The sequence below is a fragment of the Festucalex cinctus genome, chromosome 8 (assembly GCF_051991245.1).
Source record: "Festucalex cinctus isolate MCC-2025b chromosome 8, RoL_Fcin_1.0, whole genome shotgun sequence".
NCBI lineage: Eukaryota > Metazoa > Chordata > Actinopteri > Syngnathiformes > Syngnathidae > Festucalex > Festucalex cinctus.
In genome coordinates, this window is record NC_135418.1 from 26,418,692 (window position 1) to 26,437,981 (window position 19,290).

General features: G+C 39.0%; 4 protein-coding genes across 9 annotated transcripts in view; 3 read left to right on the forward strand and 1 right to left on the reverse strand.

The window, feature by feature from the left end:
- Window positions 1–8,797, reverse strand: part of nav1b (neuron navigator 1b) — a 70,055-nt gene extending 61,258 nt beyond the window's left edge. For both annotated transcript variants that reach the window (XM_077530965.1, XM_077530966.1), the window contains exon 1: window positions 8,712–8,797. The gene's annotated coding sequence lies outside the window, so the exon portion shown is untranslated. The remainder of the gene's footprint in view (window positions 1–8,711) is intronic.
- LOC144024576 (cysteine and glycine-rich protein 1-like) lies at window positions 138–5,102 on the forward strand. The gene is made up of 6 exons (XM_077531020.1): window positions 138–305; window positions 633–742; window positions 1,987–2,155; window positions 3,393–3,522; window positions 3,605–3,698; window positions 3,789–5,102. Exons 2-6 carry the CDS (start codon window positions 634–636, stop codon window positions 3,863–3,865), a joined length of 579 nt encoding a protein of 192 aa, XP_077387146.1. The 5' UTR covers window positions 138–305; window position 633; the 3' UTR covers window positions 3,866–5,102.
- Window positions 5,115–7,145, forward strand: LOC144024575 (troponin I, slow skeletal muscle-like). Its single transcript, XM_077531019.1, has 6 exons — window positions 5,115–5,262; window positions 5,894–6,162; window positions 6,231–6,362; window positions 6,512–6,601; window positions 6,672–6,848; window positions 6,920–7,145. The coding sequence occupies exons 2-6, from the start codon at window positions 6,079–6,081 to the stop codon at window positions 7,019–7,021; spliced, it is 585 nt and encodes a 194-aa protein (XP_077387145.1). The 5' UTR covers window positions 5,115–5,262; window positions 5,894–6,078; the 3' UTR covers window positions 7,022–7,145.
- An 818-nt stretch (window positions 8,798–9,615) lies between the features above and the next one.
- On the forward strand, window positions 9,616–18,655 carry tnnt2b (troponin T type 2b (cardiac)). Of its 5 annotated transcripts, XM_077531018.1 has the most exons (12): window positions 9,616–9,653; window positions 9,738–9,789; window positions 15,098–15,121; window positions 15,216–15,231; window positions 15,293–15,356; window positions 15,480–15,596; window positions 15,690–15,767; window positions 16,639–16,740; window positions 16,821–16,930; window positions 17,003–17,093; window positions 17,415–17,455; window positions 18,493–18,655. In XM_077531018.1, exons 6-12 carry the CDS (start codon window positions 15,498–15,500, stop codon window positions 18,530–18,532), a joined length of 561 nt encoding a protein of 186 aa, XP_077387144.1. In that variant the 5' UTR covers window positions 9,616–9,653; window positions 9,738–9,789; window positions 15,098–15,121; window positions 15,216–15,231; window positions 15,293–15,356; window positions 15,480–15,497; the 3' UTR covers window positions 18,533–18,655. The 5 variants fall into 5 exon arrangements, with proteins under 5 accessions (XP_077387144.1, XP_077387140.1, XP_077387141.1 ...); XM_077531014.1 differs by lacking the exons at window positions 9,616–9,653; window positions 9,738–9,789 and adding an exon at window positions 13,962–13,980 and having other exon boundaries at window positions 15,098–15,231; XM_077531015.1 differs by lacking the exons at window positions 9,616–9,653; window positions 9,738–9,789 and adding an exon at window positions 13,962–13,980 and having other exon boundaries at window positions 15,098–15,231; window positions 16,824–16,930.
- Window positions 18,656–19,290: the final 635 nt, after the last annotated feature.

The window sequence follows — 19,290 nt, forward strand, 5'->3', positions numbered from 1 at the left end:
ACACACACATACACACAAAAATGTCATAATATATCAAGAAAAACATAGCATGATATCAGAAATTACATCACAGAGAAACGGGAAAATGCTTTGAGCTGACATTATAACCACATTCCATGTTTTGTCATTCCATTATGGCCTTTTGAAGAAAAAAAAAAAAACTCTCCCTGACACATTCGCACACACTCGTCTCGCTCCTCCCTCTGATCAGCTCAGTGTCCTGTGAGTTGCTCTCTCTTTGCTCTCATCACCACGCTGGACGTCTTTAGTGGACGTGAAGCAACAGAGAGACGACAGCCATCCAGGTAAGGTTTGATTCTAAACTTTTTATCAGACATAAAAAACAAAAAAAACATGTCTAGCTACTTTTGGTATCATATCAAGGCCCCAGTTGGAAGATAAACTCAATTCTTGACCTGATGTTACCACTAAGGAATGTCCTGTTTACAAAGGACGATCTTGTAGATTAGGCGACTGAAAAGTCTGCCAGGATGACTGGCTGTGAGTTTTTCCACCCCTGTTCGGCTACTCTCTTCCCATATTCCCCACTCCAAAACGAACACTATCTTATCCGTTTAAAAGGTATAGTTGTACTGAGCTGACCAATGAATGGTTAACCTGCACGTACACAGGATGCCTTTCGGAGGAGGGAACAAGTGTGGCTGCTGCCAGAAGACGGTCTACTTTGCGGAGGAAGTGCAATGCGAAGGGAAGAGCTGGCATAAATCCTGCTTCCTATGCAGTAAGTCCATCTATCACAACGGGAGAACTGTCAAGTGTCGGCGTGGAATGCCGAGCAGAGCAAATGGTTGAGTTTGACACATCGGCGTCCTTATATGGATGTGCTTGGAAACATGTGACAAAGTTGTCCTTTTATGGAAGGGGAAGGCGCACACGCTCGCCCCCCCCCGAGCAAAGTGTTTATCTATGACACACAGTTGTTTTAGCTTATAATGCCGTGCGCCGTTTTGTAGTCATTTAGGCTGCGTTGGCTCATGTGACATCATTCATATTGTGGCAGAATTGGGATAGTCGCATTATTATTTTTTTTATATCACAGAAACTTGCCATTTGGACAGGAGCGTGTAGACCATCGGTGTCAAACATACGGCCCGCGGGCTAGATCAGGCCCGCAAAGGGGTTTAATCCGGCCCGCCAGATGATTTTGTAAAGTTAGAAAAAATAACTAAATTGTAATGTCAGACAAATAAAAAATAAAAAATAAAAAAAATAAAATAAAAAAAATAAATAAAAAATAAACAAAATGTAAAAAATAATAATAATAATAATAATAAAAAAATGGAATGCCAGACAAATGAATCAGCTGGCCACAATCAAAATGTATAAAATTTGTAATTACACAAGCAGTCCTCAGATAAACAATGCATTTTGTACGGGGGAATCGTCCTGGATGTTATTTTACACACAACTTAAGGGTACAATTTGTTTAATTATTATTATTATTATTATTATTAATATTTTATTTATTTATTTAAATTATAGTCATAGACCGACATAAATGTATTAATTACGACACAAATTCAATTACTGGTGGTTAACACAAATAGATGACAAGGATTAGCGATTAGCGTCCTTATAACGTCATTAACTGCGCCACGCAATGCATTCTGGGAACAACATATATACAACAAAACAGGTCGATTTAATACGTCCAGATTCGTATACCGCATTCCATTTGCAATTGTGTTATTTTTCGGAACAACATGATTACAGTTGAGCTCCGTAATTTAGGGTTGGTCCACAAATGTGCGTATAAATGATGGTAGTTATATTCCGTTATTTTACCGATGCGGCCCACTTGGTAATATATTTTCCTCCATGCGGCCCCTGAGCCAACATGAGTTTGACTTTTATGATTCATATGATGCGCCACTTGAAATCAATTAAATGTACACAAAATGTGGGATCGGCATAAAAATATGAACCTGCAGTTTTGCAACATTTTCCCTCCCCTCTCATTGGAAGTGGTGTGCAAGAAGAACTTGGACAGCACAACGGTGGCCGTGCACGTGGACGAGATCTACTGCAAGTCGTGCTACGGCAAGAAGTACGGGCCAAAAGGCTACGGCTTCGGCGGGGGAGCGGGGACCCTCAGCATGGACACGGGAGAGGGTCTTGGAATTACGCCTCCAGTGTAAGAAGAAAACCGACTAAATGCATCAGATGTGTTATTATTTTTCATGAAGTGAATACAATCAGATTACATAAAGTCATTTTTGGATGATAAAGTCAAAAAAGAGAGAAATACGAGAGGTTGAAATATTATTATTTTGTAGAAGATATGATTTGAATTAGGAGAGTAAAATCCTAAGTTTCTTATAAGTGGAGGCGGCCATTTTATCACCTGTTGTCAACTGAAAATGTCATCACAGTTGCTCCGGTAACGACCAATCACGTCTAAGCTTCAGAAAACAGGTGAGCCGTAATTGGTCGTTGCCTAATGCTGCATTCGAGGACGGTCGGAATTCAGACTTTTCCGAGTTTAAACCAGGAAGTTTGTACGGGAATGCCCCCTTGAACTCGGAAATTCCAAGTGACGTCACTCTACAATGGCCACCACAGACCGTGAATGGTAAAACACAATTTGAGTATACTCGAGTATAAAACTAGATAGCTTTCTTCATTCATAAATATTTGACATATCTTTACGTAACGCAACGTACGTGACAGTATGCCGCTATCTCCCGGCATAAAATTATACGGTGAACTACTGAACTGTATGGAATGCTTATGAAATAAGATAAAAACAATAAATGAAGCAAAACTACGAGAAGGTAAGTTTGCTGGAGGTCAAAAATGAGTTTTAAGAACCAAAATAAAAAAAAAAAACATTTTCCACTATCCGCCATTTTGGTTGTTTACTTTCACCTCGAACGCTTTCGGGTCGGCACTGGGAAAAAACAACTCGGATATATCAGACTTCCGACCATACTCAAATGCAGCATAAGCTCTGAGCAACTGTGATGTCATTTTCAGTCGACAGGAAGTGACAAAATGGCCGCCCCAGGCCCCCTGAGGTGGGTAATAACGGGTGGATTTTGCTGTTTAAATCCACAAACACAATATTAACTAGAATATTGTTTTTACACTAGTGGGGTTGCACAGAATATATTGTTATAATGAACTTCCCAGAAAAAAACGTTTTTTTTAAAAAAAATCAATAAATTGGTAATATTAGAGGAGTATTCAACATTACAAGACGACAACAATAACATGAATAAAGAATAAAGCGAAAATGATTTAAAGAAAAAAAAATTATATTTGGGGAAACAATCTTAATTTTATACGAATATCATAACATGTGTCACAGATTTTAAGAAAATGGTAACAATACAAGATAAACATAATATTCCTCTGCATTCTCATGACAGAGAAACTCCGCACCATCCTACCAATAACCCCAACACTTCCAAGTTTGCCAAGAAAGCTGGCGGCTCTGACGTTTGCCCCCGCTGTGGCAAAACGGTGTACGCGGCGGAGAAGGTTATCGGGGCCGGAAACGTAATTATAGATCTCTTATGCTTTATGACATTAACTGAAATTTTTTAGGGTCAAAATTTTCACTATTTTGTTCTTTCCCCAGTCATGGCACAAAGGTTGCTTCCGTTGCGCTAACTGCGGCAAAGGCCTGGAATCCACCACTGTGGCAGACAGAGACGGCGACGTCTTCTGTAAAGGTAATATTAGGGTGTAAACTAGCCTCAAATGTTTTGTCAAATCAAAAGCTTTGTAGCGCTACTTCTCATTGGTCTGCTGTGTGTTGGCAGGTTGCTACGCCAAGAACTTTGGGCCCAAGGGTTTTGGTTTTGGTCAGGGTGCAGGAGCTCTGGCTCATTCCCAGTGAAGTCGCGAAGCCTCAAGCAACCTTCGTTTTGTCGACATCATCAACTGACATCATCACCCTAGCCATGCTACAGCTACACCGAAAACAAAATATAACAATCACCCATAATTTGAGTCATGAAAGCTTTTACAGTAAGATATTTTCAAATGTTCAGGTAAAGAATGAAGTCGTGTTACAATTTGAGTGTTTTTCGTTCAACCTTTAAATTCAGCAAGACACACAATGAAAATATTAAATTGGTATATGAAAATGAAGTTTTACTGGCACGAGAGAAAATTTGTAATGTTTCAAGAGAAAATGAAACATTTTGGGGGATAAACTGTACACATCAGAGAGGGGAAAAAAGTTTTAATGACAAAATAATCAATTATCTAAAAAAAAAAAAAGAAGTCACTTTTGCGAGGGCCATCATAATTTTTGTTGTTGTTGTTGTTGTTGTTTGTTGAACAAAAAGCAATTATATTACCACAAAACACTAAGAATTAACCAGAAATAAAGTCATGGTATTATGAGAAGAAAAAAAATACACAAAAAAAGGAGTGTATTTTCAAGTTTGTTTGTTTGTTTTTTTTTGTTTGGTTTTTTTACCCGCACAAGATTGGTCAACACAATTGTTTTTGAAACGTACTAAATGTCATTTTATAACATTCTAAAGTACTGTAGAAATTAAAGGGATACTTTACTTATTTAGCCATTTTTGGTAGTCAACCATTAATATTTTGCCTATAATAAATTTGATATTGTTTATTATCAAATTAATTATAGACAAAATATTCACTTTTTATTGCGATAATGGGCTAAATAAGTGAAGCATCCCTTTAAGTTCTTAAAGGTGACTTTTTTTCTCAGTTTAAAACCTTTTTTCCCCTCTAAAAAAAAAAAAATACATTCATCCTCATGATATTATGATTTTATCCTCGTTCATATCATTAATATTGTCTGTTTTTTTCTAAGTGGCCATAATACTATGACTATGAATTTTAGCTGCTAACAGAGTAGCCCAATGAGTAATACAGTATACAAATACTTTTGAAAACTAGCTCTTATATTGCTTATTTGTTTTGAATTGGTCAATGGCCGCATGTGCGTGACCAGAATAAAAGCAAACACAAAGAGGTCAGCATGCTGCTACATATACGAGCACGCTTGTATACTTTATGAAATGTGACGTTGCGGCTTCTTTTTCTACCTTGAATGCCAGCTCGGTGACACGCAAAATAAACATCACGCAACTGCGTCTGCGTCGCCCGTTTTATTCCGGATGGGAGCCGCATGCGCGTGCGCGCGTGCGTATTCAAATGAAGCGAAAGAGGCGGGACAAAGGCGGGTGAGGGATAAATATCCCTTCTGCTTCTTCCACGCATCACTTGCTGTCTCACTTCATCTTCCCACAAAAGGTATGCAACAACTCTTTTGTGCTTGAAATAATAATTTACGCTTACATTTGATCAATTGAATAGGACATTTTATTCAGAAAGTTTGTTCGTCTCGCAATATTTTATTCAACAAAATGTCCAACATTTTGCTTGTTTTTAGCTACAATTTATTGTGACGATAGCTTTTGAGATTGCATACTCATAATTAAGTGTACGGTAATTGTAAATAATCTCATCTGTTGAGTTTTTGACAAGCTGGAAGCATTCCCAGAAGAATAAACATCGTTTAGAATTGTCCGCAACAATTCCCGCCATGTTGTGGTGTCACGTCTGCCATCACTTGGCTGTTTTTGGCTAAGGTAAGAATGCAATGAGCGCTACAAGAGCCTCAGTTGACAGCTTGATGTTCCGCAGCAGGCCTTTTTTTTTTTTTTTTTTAAACAACCAAGACATGCTAATGCAGGCTAAGCATACACATAAAACAAACGTATGATAAGATCCACGCGAGTAATTCAATAAATACCCGGCGAGGTGGGATGGTTCCATTCTGGGAAAGGCCAGACACTCATCAATGCGCTGGAATGTTTCTGGAGTGGAAAGTGTATTCAGATCCTTTAGGGGGGCCCCAAAAGGTGTTATTTTTGTCTTTCAGGGTCAACTCGCATAGCCAAGATGCCTGAGAAAGCGTAAGTGTTGTGTTTGTCGTCTCTCGACTGTGTTTATTTTGAGAGCATGATTATTAGGAAACACAATCAGAGCGGTGACACTAATGCCGTTGTTTGTTTCCAATGATTACGCGATAGGCCCGAGGTAAGACTCCCGACGACGCGTTTCCGTATGTTCAACCACACTTCATTCACGCTATCGTTTTCCCCGCAGAGGAAATCTAAAATCTCGGCTTCTCGCAAGCTCATGCTGAAGGTGAGTTTTCAGTTATCAGCGTGCAAAAAATAGAGAAAGGCAAGCGTTTCCGTGTCATTGTGCTGCAGAGCTTGATGGTGGCCAAAGCCAAAGAGGATCTGGAACAGGAGCTGGTGGAGAAAGAGAAGCAGAAGGAAAAGTATCTGGAGGAAAAGACGCCAGCGTTAAACATCAACTCAATGAGCTTGGAGGAGTTACAGGTACTAGGGGCTGGGTTTTAAAAAAACAAATAATATCGAATTGACTTTCCTTTTCGAGCCTGATATAGACCCTTCCAGCTGACGTCACTGCTTAGCAAAATGTCCCTGACGACTATTCAAGTATCCACGTTCTTGTAATGATTATGTAGAAGCTATGTGAAGAACTACACTCCAAAATCGACGTGGTGGACGAGGAACGGTACGACATCGAGGCCAAAGTCATTCACAACACCCGAGAGGTAAAAGTCACGCGGACGATGTCGATCAGTGATCCGTTGGTACAAAAGTTCTTCCGCTGTTGTGGTCTAGATTAAAGACCTGAACATCAAGGTTCTGGACCTGCGCGGGAAGTTCAAGCGACCCAACCTCCGGCGGGTGAGGGTCTCGGCCGACGCCATCCTCCGCTCGCTGCTCGGCTCAAAGCACAAAGTGTCGCTGGACCTGCGGGCCAACCTCAAGTCGGTCAAGAAGGACGACGCGGAGAAGGTCGGTGTGCGGGAACGGGAACGCGTCAGTCAAAAGAAAGATTCCCCGAACTGACTGTTTCTCTTCTTCAGGAGAAGACGGCGGAGGTGAGCGACTGGAGGAAGAACGTGGAGGCCATGTCGGGCATGGAAGGCCGCAAGAAGATGTTTGACGCTCAGGCTCCCGCTCAGTAGATCTTGTCACACGATAAAATAAACTGCCAATCATTACAGTCCAGCAGAAGGCGACACAAATTTTACTCACTGAGCATTTGTCAGCACTTCCTTTCGTGTGTTCTCTTTCACTGCCAATGCAATAAATATACAACACAAACTGAGTATGTTTTGTGTTTTATGGCAAGTCATCCAAGAGCACTACCAATCTCTACCCACACACAAAGACAAAAAACTCCAGTTATACCGAACATAGTGTGACCCATCTGTCTAGTATGCATGATTCAAATTTGGTAGCAGTCAGACAAAATCTCGAGGACAAGTTTGACTTTAAATGACCCCTGGGTCAAAAGCAATCTTAAAATGGCTGATTCAAACCAAAATTTATGATTTATCTGTAATTTAACAATTTCAGTTCTAGCTAGAACTCGTTTATGCTTGTTGTTTACTTTTCCGTGTTGTCAATCAGAACTAGTTCCAGATGCTGAAAACGGACTTCTTAGGAGTTTGATGAGTTTTCAGATTTTGCCACATCACTGACCTCACATAATGACATTTGTATACGTGGTATATGAGGCTCAAATTTGTTAAGAAATCAAACAAAAACATTTGATTTTGACCTATGGAAATGGCCAAAATGAGCACACGTCCACCAAATGCATTTTTTTTTTTTTTTTTTTTTTTTTGCAGCACTTTCATTGTGAACCAAAAGTCTGTCAGTTTTCACTTTGACCACATGGTGGTGATGTCAACTTACAATCAGTGTAAAATCAGGCAGTAGTATTTGGACATGAGAGACAGACATATTGTTGGATTGATGTCGAGAAAAGAACTTTTTAACAGAAGAACACTGGAGTTCTGGTTCTTATAACCCCCCCCCCCCCCCCCCCCCCCCAGTATGTGGGACTACAGTTTTATTTAGAAAACAAAAAAACAAGAACTTGTTTTGAAGTTATCATTTCAGGTTTTTGTGTATAATTTTGATGGGGATTTAATGAATGTAATACATTTCGAGATTGGATATAGATAGATAGATAGATAGATAGATAGATAGATAGATAGATAGATAGATAGATAGATAGATAGATAGATAGATAGATAGAACGTATGCAATGCATATGCTAACATGCTAAGTTTTTGGGATAGAAAATGAGACCAAGATGAATCGAAACCTCGTCTGACTGTCTGTAAAATCTGATTCATGCTTAGGAGCTGATTGCACATAAAATGGAAAGGAAGTGTCGACAATTATTTAAAGTCTAAATTTCTGTGATTTCTAGTCAAATGTGAAGATTTTTTTAATTGCCATATAGTTCTCTCTGAAAGCAAATAAATGACGTTATGAAGCATTCATGGAGATCAGCTGATAAAAAAAAAAGTGACAATTAAAGAAAACGTTTTTGCCCCTTTTCTGACATGTTTTGAATCAAGCAGCCATTTCCAAATTCAAAGTGTACCCTGGTCGCATTTGAAAACGTTTGAGACACACCAAAAGCTCAAAAACGATTCAGACCAGGATCAGTTTTATTCCCGATCTCTTCTTTTCTTTTTCTTTTTTTATATGTGCAAACAATGTCTTTGTTTACTGCAATTGATTTGACGTGGATTTTTACACAATAATCTCACCCCAAATTATCACTAATTGCTGACGTGCTTACGTAGTTGTGATAAAATGTCTTAATTTTCAACATAACAGTTTCACTCAACTTACATGGCTTGTTCGTTGTCGACCATTTGATGAGTGTTGTCGGCGTGATGCTTCCTGTGTCCGCCATAGTTTGTGACGCATTCATGGGTAGTTCGGAAAATGGATTGTCGCATTACTAAGAAATTTATGGTTATGTTGGCTGTAAAATGCACTGGGATTTTTATTCTTTTTGCTTATTTATTTATTTATTTATTTATTTATTTTAAACATCTTCAAAAACGATGACAAACTGCTTTCCAGGAAAATTTGGGAATTAAAACAACAACAACAACAACAGAATATTACTACAAATACATTGTATGCAGGGGTCACAGAAGCTTACATGTGTGAATGAGTGAGTGGGGGAAAAAAATCTGTGCATAGGAAAAAAAATCACCACCAGACATTAAGAGAAGCCCATAGCTGTAAATTGAGAAGTAGTTTGTTTGTTTAAATCCTGAGTGAAAATACATGTTTTGTTTATTTTTTTTCCCTCCCCAAACTGCATGGAAGGTTCTGCTTGCATGCAGCTGTGTTTCCGTGTGGATCAAAAGGTTGAAGATGGCCAGCTTGGGGGGGCTCCCGATTGGATCATGGCTCCACTTTTGGTGTCGGTCACACAACCGCGTGGTACTCGTTCAGGAGCCAAGGCCCACAATAAAAGTCTTCTTGCAAATCAAAGAAGCCCCCTGAAAGCCCACCGGAGTAAGTTGACACATCTCACTAAGCCCACCTTCTAACCCCCCCTTAGTGTCTGCGTCCAGGTTTTTTGCAGTGTAAAAATAGTCAAAGAACGTCCAATGAGAATGTACATTTTAATACCCGCCGCCATCTGTTTGCAGGTATGCGCCAGCCGCCATTGTGCCGCCATGTGATCCAGGCCCGGTTTAAAAGCTTAACCGGGGCGGGGCGGGGGGGGACAGCGTGGAGCGTTCCCCACTCCTCCACATCTCTACCAGCATCTTTGTGAGTCTGCTGCTGTTGTTGTTGTTTTTTCTCTATTCTTTTTTCAGCATAAATTGAATTTTTGGTCTTCTTTTTAATTAAAAGGTGCAGGTGCTTCGTGGTGCAATATGTCGGACGGCGAGGAGGCTTCGTACGAGTGAGTACAGGACAAGATGGCGCTGCCATGACGTGATGGAGACTAACGCATTGGGTTTTTTTTTGTTGCGTGTGCGTGCGTGTTTTCTTGCAGGGAGCACCGTAAGTCAATTGACACAAACTTTACATAATGAATACAAAATGATGCATGATGTTAGCCTGATAGCATAACTGCCATTTTTGAATATTTAAAAAAAAAAAAAAAAAAAAAAACATTGAAAAAAACCAACAACAACACAAACAAAGTGGACAAACACTTGACAGTCACCTGAAAATCAACAGACAAAAAACAAAACAAAAAAACAAAAACAAGCTTAAGCTAATTATGGTATCAGGCTAACAACTTACAATGATGATCATAAACCAGTCATGTTGTGTACTGTATATGACAAATGCAAATTTTATACATTAAAAAGTATGTAATTATAGACTTTCAATTGAAATTTTGTCATGATATATTGAAGTATTTTATGAAATTTAATTATAAATTGTTAAAATATTCTATTTATATACATTGTATAACTTGTAAAAAAATATACATAAGTATAATAGCTAACATATACACACATACTGTATCATTAAATGGTATTCAAGGTAAGGGTGCACCGATCGATCGGTCGGCCGATCGATCGGCCTCAATTTTCGTAATTTTGGGCGATCGGTGATCGATCGATCCCTCAAAATAAATTCGATCTTGTCTACCGATCACATCTCTCTCGCGTAAAAGTACGAAAAAGTCAACCATTGCCCTCTTCTGCTGAGACATAAGCCCGCTCACAAGGTCACGTGTGCAAATGCGCACTTGTGTGCGCTGCAATACAAACAGCAGCAACAGTATGTCGACAGTTTGGCAGTATTTCACGATAAAAGTAAAGGAGCCCAGGATCGCAATTTGTAATTCGTGCAACGTCGAAATAAGTCGTGGTGGGACTGCACGCAAGGCATTCAATACAACAAACCTCATTCGTCATTTAAGGACCCACCACACTGCTGAGTATGCGGCGTTTGAAGTTAGCAACCAAGCTAAGGCTAACTTAGCTAAAGCTAGCGCGAGCAAGGAGCCAGACCATGGACCGCTGTTGGCGCTTATGAGCAGCGAAAGGAGCAAAGCGACCACGAGAAAAATAATGGAGTTCATGGCATTAGATGACCAGCCTTTTTCGGTCGTGGAGGACCCTTCTGGAAGCTCAATGAAAATCGTTTCCCTAAACTTGCGGCACTTGCCCGAGCCTATCTTTCTGCCCCATGCACAAGCATTGAAAGCGAGCGCCTGTTTAGCTTAGCTGGGCATGTCGTCGATGAAAAAAGAAGTCGTTTGTCTGGTGATAAAGCAGAGATGCTTTTGTTCATCAAGAAAAACCTTCCATTAATGCAGAAGTGACTGGAGTTGTGTTGTTGTGACAACTTGTTGACTTTGAAAATGTTGTGCATGCTGCACTTTTTTTTTGTAGAATGTTTTACTTTAGGAGGTTTTGATCCTATAAGTTGGTGCAAGATATTTTTGGATGGATATTTTACATCTAGATTGTGACACATCTGCATTTAGACATTTATTCGTTTTGCACTACAAGGAAAAAATACTCAGGAAGGAAGCTTTACTGATACTGCCGTGCACTTTTTTTTTGAAAACTCTCAAAACTGGTCTTTGCTATAACCTATTCCACAAGTTTTATTTTATTATTTTTTATTTCAATTATATTTGAGAGAACTACTAAATGTGTTTTAAACATGTTTTACCTTGTTTGACAGGTATTGCTCAGTGTTTTCCAATAAAAAAAAAAGGAACATTTAAGGTGTATTCTCTTGGTTTTGAGGGAAAAAAAAAAAATCGGGATCGGCAAAAATCGAGATCGGCAGGTCAGACAGTTTTAAAGATCGGTGATCGGTGATCGGCCAAAAAAGTGTGATCGGTGCACCCCTAATTCAAGGGTAACATTATAAATGCTACTAATTTATATTCGTTAATACTATTTCATGAATGCATTTAAACATTTTATTTCAAATTATTTAACAGTCAATTTTTACTCAACCAATTAAACAATGTAATTAATTGCAAAGATGAGTTATGTAACATATTTTTTTTTAAATAACGTAAATTATCACCAATAAAATCACTGAATAGAACAAAAAACGACAGTAAATCATTAAATGGTCCATTTCTATCACTCAATTTGACATAATTTGAGTTTTATTTTTAACAAAACTAATGAACAAATGTTAGTGCATAGAAAATGGTTTTAATAAGTAATGAAGAATTGATTTACTACTGATTAGCATTCTTATCTGTTAGTGTAAGAATATATAAGCCCTCACAACCTTCATCATAATAATAATAATAATAATAATAATAATAATAATAATAATAATCATAAAAACATCCATACGGAATAAAACAATAAAAATTATATTAAATCTAAAATTCCATGCGGTGCATTATCAATAAATAAATACACATGGAATACACTGTTTAAAAAACAAAACAAAAAAAGTCCATGTAATGTGACGTCACGCATTTTAGCAAGTCCAATTTCCAGCTTCCATTCTCATCACATGCTTTCCATGCAAAGCATGCGCGCGCGCTTCCTACCTGAGCTTCTCGGCGACGTGCGGTTGTTTGTTCTTCAGCCTGCAGGGGCTTTGGAGGCGCTAAAGCTCACCCCATCCAATCAGCTGCTTGTGTTTTTGCTGCCACTTGATTTGCTGCTTTACGCGCTTTGAGCCCGACGCTTAGCACGCGGCGCGCTAAGCCGCCGGCTTCCCTGTGCTCCTTTGCTCTTTTGTATTTTTGTCCTGCTGCCACTGTACCGGGGGCAGCTGTGCCTGTCCACCTTGCTGACCTTTATCCCCTGCTGGATGCATCTTCTTGGTTTTTCAGCCTCCATCTTACATGTAGACAGTATTGCCATTTGAATTGATGTTAAAAGTTAAGTTAAAAGTGCATCACAAATAAAACGTGACTTGGCTCAAGCCTGTTAGCTTACAAGCTAGCTGGTGAATAGCACCTCTCATTCCGGCGTCTGGTGGGGTATATTTCATTCACAGAAGTTCTGTTTAGATTTGTATTTTGGTTTTGTCACGTCTTGTTCTCTTGTGGTTCAAATGTTGTCCTGTTCATTTTTTTTTTTTTTTTTTTTTTGTCGTCAACACGGTCCCTCTTCCAATCAGCCTAGACCAGGTGTTCTTCATTGTCTTGTCATTTTTGTATTTACTTCCCTGGTTTTGAGTTGACTATGTTAATATGGCATCAATATTCGGGTTAAAGTTCACATTTCGTTTACGTGCGTGAGCGGACATTTTACTCCCGGAATACATGGTGATTGTGACGTCATTATGCAAATAGACGTCATTTCTGCTTCTTAATTTCTACCGTATATTATATTATATTTATGTATTTTAGCACAATAATAGTGTGATGCATCTGAGTTCCGCCATTTTGGTTTACCTCTGCTTGTGTATTTCCTGCGCACCAGATGCAGCATACAAGTACTTCCTGTACACAAAAGACCAACAAATTCCATGTGAACAGAGCATGCGCAGAACACAAACCAATGTTCTGTTCAATGGCGGTATCTCGATACGTGTTTATATGACCAAATATTCAGGTTTTTAAAATTGAAATATGAGCATATTTGTTTTTTTGCGGGTGTTTACTGTTTACATGGCCTTGCGTAACCAGAATACTTGGTGATACTTTTAATTATTTAAATGTGGTTTGTAAACAGAATTGTTTTCTATTCAAAGGGATGTGTAGAGATTAATTGCAAATCTGGGAAAAATAATAATAATAAAAAAACTGCACAGTTGGAGCTTTGAAAGCAGCACTTCTTTTGCTTACCACAAGAGGGAACCAGCACACCACTATTGGTACACATCCCAAACGTTGACGAATCACTGCCCCACTGTTCACACGCTACAAAACCTGAACTATTTCCCAGACTTCTACTTTGAAAAGACACAATAGCCACCTTCATTCGCCCCATATACCTCCCTAGATGCCAAAGAGATAGAATTACCCCCCTAGTTGGACCCACAGTCTCACTACAGTGGACACAGTGCAACAGGCCGAGTGGTCATCATCACCAAAATAATCACGTGGATGCTGCTTTGTTTGCTGCTAACGCTTCATGCTTGCTTTGCACAGAAGAAGCGCAAGAAGAGGTGGAGATTGCAGAGGAGGAGGTGGTAGATGGAGGTAGTTCCGCTTCGGCAGCTTTTATTTTGCAAAATGCAGCCACGCCTGTCATCAGTGGTGCACGTGCACATGGATGTGTTCCGTCTCGTCGTAAAAAAATAAAAATAAAATAAAAATACGTCAGACACAAATAATAATAATAAAAAACTTAAGACAGGAGTAGCTTTCACTTTTATGACATGCACTGCATGTGTAATTCATGCCAATTAAAAATATCTAAATATATTGTTTTGCTTTTTCCACGTACACAAAAGTCATGACGTTAAGAAAGGCCTATCTTTATACTGCCCCCAGTGGGCAAGACCGGCACACCAGAAGGAGCAACACAATGAATCAGTGTAGCATTTACATTTTTTTTTTGTCATTCTTGTTAGTCTATATTTTTTATAAAGTACAATATTATAGAGTGCTATTTACAATATTTAAAAACATAAAAATATATAAATATTTAAAGTAAATAAAAATACACATAAGAACAAATAATGCCTCATCCTCCCTCTCCATCTTTGATTTTGGCATAGATAACACCAGAGTTATTTTTAATAACCAGCACGCAACATGCACATGCACACACCCCTTCATTCCATCATCGCTGACAGCACCTGCCCACATGGCAGCTGCCTCCTTTTTTTTTTTTTTTCCTTTTGTGTCACTCAACTGTTGTCTTTCCACTCGATCAACTGGAAAAACCTCTTTGCGTTAAAGTGAAACACTTGCACTCAAAAAGTGACTGTAGCCTAAATGATTCAACTCAGCAGGCCAAATCATTAGGTACACCAGCACTTTTTTTCTTTTCTTTTTTTAATGTACTCAAAATACAAAAAGCACTATTCCACCCGAACTAATGACCTATTTCCCCCCCGAACGTGATTAGCAACTAAATCTATAAATTGACCACATCTAGTCACTATATTATTCTCCCAAAATGTGTCAAGAGTTATTGGAGATTTTTCACTGGCTGAGGCGACACTTCACCACCAAGATGAAATTTGATTTAGTGCACATCCACGCATGTGGCCAACTCATTAAATGAATATGCATGATTTGAGTTGGACCGCACCTTTTAAGCCAGTTTTGAACCCGAGCGTTTTCATGACCTTTTTGTGATGTTCACTAGATGGCGGCGACGAGCATGACGAAGGTAAGGAGCGCTAACAATATTACCCGTGATGCATTTTTATTGATATTACTCATATTTATTTATTTATTTTGCTTATTTTTTTTGTACGTAAAAGACGCCAAGAGGAAAAGGTAAGAGATGATGTGTTTCATTCAATTAGATGATTTAAAAATTATTTTTATTTGTGGTCAGGCCTGGTTTTGTTTCCTGTTTGTCTGCTCCCAAAATCCCAGATGGGGAAAAAGTGGACTTTGACGTGAGTTGAACATTTTCATGCCTTTTTTTTTTTTTTTTTTTTTTTTTAAATGACCCTCAATTGGTTGATCATCTCTATTACGACGATTGATTAAATTGACTGACTGATCTCGTCATGTTTCAGGACATCCACCGCAAGCGTATGGAGAAAGACCTGACGGAGCTCCAGACACTGATCGAGGATCACTTTGAGAAGCGCAAGAAGGAGGAAGAGGAGCTCCTCAGCCTCACCGACCGCATCGTGAGGCTCCCCGACGTCCGCCGGCCGTCGGGTGTCGCCGTCAAACCGGCGACACGCTTTCCTTCCATCTGTCTTCCCTTTGTGACTCTTTAGGAGAAGCGCAGGTCCGAGAGAGCCGAGCAGATGAAGATCAGAGCGGAGAGGGAAAAAGAACGACAGAACAAAATGGCCGTGAGTCCAGTCCGTCGCGCTCTGCGTCACGGTTTGAGACAGAATTCCTGTTTTTCTCGATAGGGTTTGGTTTGGAAATATACTCCAAAGGGTCAAAGAGTAACTGACTACCATAGTTACATTTTTTTTTTATTACCTAATGAACATGTTGCATTTATTACCGATATTTATATATTTTCAGTGTGGTAATTTGTTGTTGCTTATGCCTAATAAACAGACCACCTGACTACATTTTGTAATCGGTTGTTTAACCGACTATTTTGTACCTTATATATTGACTAGTTGGCAACCTTTTGTAGCTAATACATCGACACGTTAGCAAAATTAACGACTTGTTACTTTAACGAAGTTGCCGCAGCTGCTTTTTGTGCCTATTAAACTGACCAATTTGTGATTTTTTTTTCCATCTTCTCAAATAGCTACATGTAATTGGACATCCACTACAGTAGGTGGCACTGTCACTCTCATTGTCAAGAGTGCACAAGGAGTATTGCCTCTTCTGTATAATAGCACAAGTTTCGAGACAAATTATTTATAGTTACGGCAGAGAGTTTTTTTTGGTGGGAGGGAGCAAAATATTTTCTTTTGTACCATTTTGTACCTAAACTGACAAATGTATTTTGTGACTAATAAAATGACTCAATTATTGTACTGACCTATTAGAAACATTTTAAAACATATAGTTCGCTATTTTTGTACTTAAATTGACTAGTAGCTTGTCTTTTGCAACTAATGAACAAACGGACAGATTGTATAAAATGGATCAACTCGTTTTTAACGTTTTGTCTTGTTCATAGCCTCTAAAAAAAATCAAATCTCACCGAAACTAACCCAGCGAGTAAAAACAAAAACAGATTTTGTGCTTTCTCAGGAGGAGAAAGCAAGGAAGGAGGAGGAAGAGGCCAAGAAGAAAGCCAACGAGGATGCCAGGAAGAAAATGATCCTGAGCAACCTGAGCTTCACCGGCTACAAAGTGAGAGAAAATATTACCATCCCGTATTCTGATCATTCTGATACATCTTAAATGCTCCTAATATTTTGGTTGTGTTCCAGCAGACTCAGTCGGGAACCAAGCGACAAACGGAGCGAGAGAAGAAGAAGAAGATCCTCAACGACCGGCGCAAGGAGTTAAACATTGATCAACTGAGGGAGGACAAACTCAGGTGCAGATCTGGAAATCAATCACTATATCAGTCAATCGATCGATCTATGTACGTATGTATACGTCTATGCAGGGAAAAGGCCAACGAACTGATGGAATGGATGCGACAACTGGAGGCGGAGAAGTTTGAACTTCAGTACAAATACATGAAGCAGAAATATGAGGTGACTCAATGAGACGGAAACATTGACCAATGAGGCATCATGTAGCTAAAGTGGTGCCTTGAGATACGAGTGACCCAACTTGCGAATTTTTCCAGATACGAGTCACCGTCCAATATATCAATATTTACCCATACATTTATGACCTAAAAAAATAATCCATTGTCTAGAACTCATTTCCTACCCTTTTTGTTCCTAACATATAGACAAATTTATTGCATTTTGTACCTAATAACGGACTCGCACTTCGTACCACAAAACTAGCCAATCTGCAGTATTTTGTACCTCGTAAATTGATGTTTGCTATGTTATGATCTCACGCAGGTGACTGTGCTGAGAAACCGCGTCACCGACCATCAGAAAGTGTAAGTACGGTCAAGAATGCCGCTTTCCTCGCAAATAATTGACAGATGTGCGATGGATCAATACATAATCTCACGTCCAAATAAACAGTGCGGGGCTCTTAACAAGGCCACTTAGCAGCTGCGACGGTCAGCTGCCAGCCTGCTAAGTGGGCTACACACGGGGGGGCTTAAGTGGGACAAAAAGGTGCTTCAAGTGAGGCTGTGTGACAAACACAAGCATAGCTAGAGGGTAGCGGATGTACCCAAAGGGGTGACGGAGGGATGAGGTACAACAGCTGAGAGGTCTTAAGTGCAACACGATCATTGGTGACCCCAACGCCATCCAAATCACGCTGGATTCCCCCTCGGACCGCTCATACACTGCCTGCTTAGATCATTGAGTCATTGTTGGATATCAACAAGAGTGTTAGCTACAAACAACAACTTCTTCAAGGTGGTAGCCGCTAACGGTTAACAACAGTGAATGTATGCATTCACTTCTAGGTAAAAACAACCACAAACAATGACTTAACATGTTAGCTAGCTGGCCTTTTCGCTTCCCGGTCATTTGTTGCTGGGCAGAATTGATGCGGCATTAAAAAATCAAAAATAAAACGTGCGGCCCAAAGCTATCAAAGGGTGGGACATTGACAACGGTGTTAACTTCGCTCATTGAGTCATTGCTGGAACTGAACAAGAGCCTTTGCTAAAAACAGTATGTTGTTAGCCGCTAACTGCTAATAACAGTAAACCAATCAATGAGCTAGCATTTTGTGAGGTGACTTGTTGCTAGGCATAAATAAGAATCTTTGCTAAAAACACTGATATGCCATTCAGTCACAACTAAGATATACATGAGTCTTCAATAAACAACAGTGGATTGTTAGCCGCTAACTGCTAACGGCAGTCAACAGTGACTGTACGCTAACGTTAGCAAGGTAACAGATTTAGCAAGATCAACGGTATCTTCGGGTTGCTTCGCGTTTGTGAGGTCGCTTGTTACTAGGCAGAATTTGTAGCGCATGCTGATCTGTCCTAATTTTAACTTTGTTTGTCAGTTCAAAGGGCCGCAGAAGCAAGCGAGGCCTGAGGAAGTAACAACAACGCACAGTCCTCGTTTCCTCATAAGTTGCCTTACTTTCGAAAAAATAAAAATAAATCATCTTCATGATTGTCTGTGGAAAAAAAAGGGCATGCATGAATAAAAAGTGTCAAATGACATTGTTTGTGTCTGCGTGTTTCTTTAATTAACTTGTGGGAACTAAAAGGTTCTAATGACACATCATCAAAATCATAACTATTAATTATTATTGCTATGATGTAGCCTCGCCCATTTATAACAATGTCTGCTCCACTTTAACTCTGTTGTTGGATGTAGTAATGAATAAACGGATTACTTTGTTGCGTTCTGTACTGACTAGACTGCTGCATTTGAAACTTAAACAAATAAAATGCAACTTAAAAATTGACCACTTTGACATATTTCAAATCAACTTTTGAAAACAATGTTAGAAAAATTGTGTACAAAAAAATATATGTACAAATGCCAGCCTTGCATATTTGAACTTAATAAATTCATGCTACAATTTGTACCTAATAAACAAAAAATAAATGGAATTTAAAACATTTTACAGCAAATTATTATATTTATTCATTTAATCTTGATTTACTAATTGAGAACCAATTCTCATTTAATTCCAAACTGGCTGATGAAAGTAAAATGTTGTATCTAATTTATTTATTTATTTTTCACGTAGCAATTGCCATTTTTGCTACATTTTTAAACTAAGAAAATAGTAGCTTTCCTGAATTTTGTACCAAATAAATGGACCAATGTGGTGTATTATGTAGCCAAT